Below are 4,379 nucleotides of genomic sequence, written 5' to 3'. Positions count from 1 at the left end.
AGCTCACGCCATATATCATAATTCATTATTTCAAGTTCGAGAACTAGAGGAACCGCATGTTTGATGTTAATGGACGAAGAAGGTTTGTCAAGAGGAGAAGCAGAAGAGGAAGAATCCTTGTCAGACATGATTGGCGAAAGAGTGGGAGGGAAGCAAAATCGAGGATTAGAAGAAAACAAGTATCGATTCAGCGGCTAGGGTTGTCTGATACCAAGTAATTGTGATAAAATTTCATGCCTTGTATTACTTCATTAATCGTATTTATACAGATATACATCAATGGGCCAAGGGCCACGAATGGGCTAACTATCTAAATACAAATACAATACAGAATAAATGTGTATGCTAACAGACATGGTCTAATCGCTTTGACTCAAGCTTGAAGGTTTTTTACAATGTGTAGAAAGAAATGGCTTGTGATAGTGGCTTTATGGAGTTTCCTTCCGATTGAAACCAACCGATTTTTATCTTCTTTGGCTTGAAATCGGATTTTGAACAAAAAAAATCAGAAGAGTATGAAAAGCTATGACTGGGTTTAAATTTTCAATTTGATTATACGGAGAATGAAAAAAATATGGTCTTAAATTTGGGGATGATTAGAATGAGAATCAACATTAATGGGAAAAGGGATTTGACAATAATACATTTGTACATGAAATAAACCTGAAACATAATGAGGAGGGTATTTTTGAAATTTAACATAATGAGGAGGGTATTTTTGAAATTTAACATTGAACCAATGAAGCTCTAAAAATGTCAGGTAGTACAAATGAGTCTGACCGAAAGAGCATTTCGATTTATTCACAAACAACTTGTGTTGTTTTAAAGTTGAAAACACTATCCTCAAATGTTGCAAGTGGCTATCTAGGCTGTCACTGTAAATCAAGATGACATCGAAAAAAAAAAGAGTAAAAACTTCTTTTCATATAATCCATGAAAACCTCATTCATTAAAGCCATTTATTATAATAGAGATATTATGTTAGAATCAGGACCAAGGGTGATGATAATTAGATTCCTAGATGTCATCGTAAATTCATATTTTTTATTGTAAGAGAATTATCCCCAAAAATGACACGAGATGTAGGCACATGATAAAAATGCAAACTATTAAATTAAGACGTAGGGAGAACAAAAAACGTGTTACAACAACATCAATTAATTAAATTAAGAGACTCACAGTGCTTATACGAAAAAGAAGGCTGCCCCTTTCAGGCTTCCACCAGCGTGTTTCTCCAAAACTAGCGATACCCACCTCTGAGCGATACCCTTTTACCCTAACGCCTCCACTCCAGCGACTTCCTCCGCCACACCATCAGCGACTACCTCCGGCCACCAGACATGAGCGCCGCCACCCCAGCGCCTAGCCGGTAAGATTCTCTTCTCCATCTATGAACCGAGGGTTTTTTTGAGTGATTATTATCGAAATCATCAAATCATCGACTGTTTACTCTATCAATGTCAATTAGATTTGAAATTGATCAGTTTTTTTATGAATAAAGTGTAATGTAATTTTGATGTTTAAGTTAATGTTGTTATTGATTTCCATACGCATGCTGCTCTTTTGTTGTGTTTAGGGATTCAGAGTTTCAGCTATGGTTGCTGATGAAACCAACCTCCAACGCCACCTCTCAACTTTCAAACGAGCGATACCCACCTCCTCCAGCATTGCCCCTTCGCAGACGACACCAACCTCCTCTCGGTGAGTTATTATCTGAAATCGAGATAAAATCGTTTTTGTTTTCTGAGTCTTAGAAACTGTGCTATAAAATCGAATTCATATGACAGTATGAACTTCAATGTATGTTTATAATTCCAACTGAGCTCTCAATCAAAGTACTAATAAGTCTATTTTTTTTTAACACAAATGATCATGTCAAACTTGTTTCTCTTTGTGTATACCATTCTCATGTCTTGGAATTCATGTGTATATTAATCATGCAACTTGCAATATAGAACATGTTTTCTTTGTTTCATCATAATGAGAAAATATGTTCTATATTTACATTTTTCTAATTCATTGTGTAATAGTCAAACCACATAAGTATGTCAAAACTAAAGGACAAAATAGATGAGAAGGAAGAGTCAGTTGCCTTCTATATTTTACAAGTAGAAAAATCCACATGTCAAATTGTGTCATTGGATTTCTAGATATTTTTTATGATTATAAAAAGTCTGAAGTCCTTTCACCTCATTATCTGACCATATATAGTATTATATTAAGTCAAGCTCATATTGTAGAATGTGAAAAAGTTCTACAACAGCCATAATGTGTATAATAGCAAATACATATCTTTTGCTTATTAGATGTGACATTGATCAAATGATAAATTCTTGGGATGTATAACTCTGATCAGAAGATTATTCTCTATCATTTATGAACTAGTATATGTTCTATTTTTTATTTTATTTTTATTTATTATTATTATTTTTTTTTTGTATGTCATTACATACAAGATTCTACAAGAATGGGGGGGCTTTTGCTGCTCAAAAACTTTAAGAAGAAAACAGGAGGTTCTTGACTTCTTTCTCTCTTGGCATTTAATTTATATTTTTCTTGTAAATGTTAACACCATTATTTCTGATTTGAAAATTGAAAATGTGTTATTGTATGTGATGAAGACCTCATATATAAAGATTATGAGACCGAGTCCAAGCTGAAGCTATCAACCCATTCTGCCAACGGGGTGGTATAATTCTAAGATTGTTCATATTTTAAGAATATATTTTTCCGACTACCGTATTAAAGTTTTATATTTCACAGGGTCTTACAGCTTCAGCCTCAAAGCTAGGGAAGATGCATTTTGCTGATGTTAATTTGGAGATGAAGCGCCAAGCAATCACTTTCGGAATGAAAGTAAAATCTGACTCGAATGTAAGAAATTTTCCTATATGTATATGTATATGTATATGTATACGTATACGTATACGTATACGTATTAAATTTTATATACTAACTTTTTTCCTATTGATTATAGGTTGCGGTGTCTGCTATGCTCGGAGACCCTAACCGGGATTTGACAACACATCTAACTTTGAAAGTGCCATCTAAACATGCAATGGTATTTTAGTAAACATTGAACATGCTATATATATATATATATATATATATATATATATATATATATATTTATTTTCAGGTGGAACTGATGTATATGAAGAAAAATCTAGCACTCAGTGGGAATTTCAGTATACAAGGGCATCCATTTATGAGTTGTTCAGCTACTGTTGGAAATAAGGTGATCTCAGTAGGAGCAAATGTCTCTTTTGGTATGAAATGCCAACATCTCACTACATGCAATATCGGTTTAAGCTATACGAAAAATGATCTTATGGCATCGTTCACTGTGTGAGTACCTCTCTCTTTTTCAATTACAACATTGTACTTTTGTACATGACTTTATCATGTTTTCCGGGTTTGGGTCCTTCGGGTCCGGGTAAACCAGTTTTGACAACTGGAACCAGTTTTTGAAACCCGGTTTTCTAGTTTTTGAAACCCAATTTACCCGGTTCCGTACCCAATTCCAGCATCGTACTTTGCTATTTATTGATTATGTCCTTCATTAATATAGGTCGGACAAAGGGGACACCCTTAGCTTTGCTTATCACCAGGATGTAAATCCTTTCATGAAAACAGCTGTTGGGGGTGAGTTGACACATATTGTGTCGAGCAATGACACACTGTTGATTCTTGGGGTCCAGCATGGCTTGGACCCAGAGACGATCATTAAGGCCCGTGCAAGTAGTATGGGTAAACTAAGTGCCCTAGTTCAGCACCAGTTTTCCCGCAGGGCGCTTATCACAGCTACTTGTGAAGTCGATTGCATGGATCTAAACAAACGATCGAGGTTTGGATTAACATTGGCATTGGATCCGTGATTATTCAGAAGTGTTGGGGGTGGGGATGGGGGATTGTGGCGGAGTGATTGTTAACTTGTCCACATTGACACTAATTAATGACATATTGGGAAGTGTTGGACTCACATTGACACTAATTAGTTTATGAGTTGATATTGGGTTATTGAAATACAATATGGTCACATGAATTTGATAGTTTAAAGTAAATGCGTTTAATGATATTTTCATATGATTTTCTAACAAGTATATTTCCATAAGACTTTGCACTGACTGTATAATGCCTTTATTGTTATCGGTTTATATTATCATATCGGAAAATGATTGGCTCGACAATCTTTTACATTTAAAGTGTTAACCATGTAATATGAGTTTCGTCTAATAGGTTATAAAACTACCATAGTTATAAATTTGTTTCATTTAAAAAATTATAATTTTGATCTACTAAAAAATCATATTAGATTCATATGTCCACCTACATATCTTTCGTTCTAATTATTATGTGAATATTAGTTTTATTGGTAG

The 4,379-nt window shown here is 34.3% G+C and overlaps 1 protein-coding gene across 1 annotated transcript; it reads left to right on the top strand.

Moving 5' to 3' along the window:
* Window positions 1-1,160: 1,160 nt before the first annotated feature.
* LOC145111148 (mitochondrial outer membrane protein porin of 36 kDa-like) lies at window positions 1,161-4,078 on the top strand. The gene is made up of 8 exons (XM_079047443.1): window positions 1,161-1,369; window positions 1,577-1,701; window positions 2,457-2,513; window positions 2,622-2,689; window positions 2,764-2,874; window positions 2,978-3,061; window positions 3,140-3,348; window positions 3,572-4,078. The coding sequence occupies exons 1-8, from the start codon at window positions 1,341-1,343 to the stop codon at window positions 3,876-3,878; spliced, it is 990 nt and encodes a 329-aa protein (XP_078903569.1). The 5' UTR covers window positions 1,161-1,340; the 3' UTR covers window positions 3,879-4,078.
* Window positions 4,079-4,379: the final 301 nt, after the last annotated feature.

The sequence above is a fragment of the Lactuca virosa genome, chromosome 5 (genome assembly GCF_052849685.1).
Source record: "Lactuca virosa cultivar CGN04683 chromosome 5, Lactuca_virosa_CGN04683_v6, whole genome shotgun sequence".
NCBI lineage: Eukaryota > Viridiplantae > Streptophyta > Magnoliopsida > Asterales > Asteraceae > Lactuca > Lactuca virosa.
The sequence above is the reverse complement of the archived record's forward strand: the minus strand, read 5'-3'. Positions and strand labels throughout refer to the sequence as shown.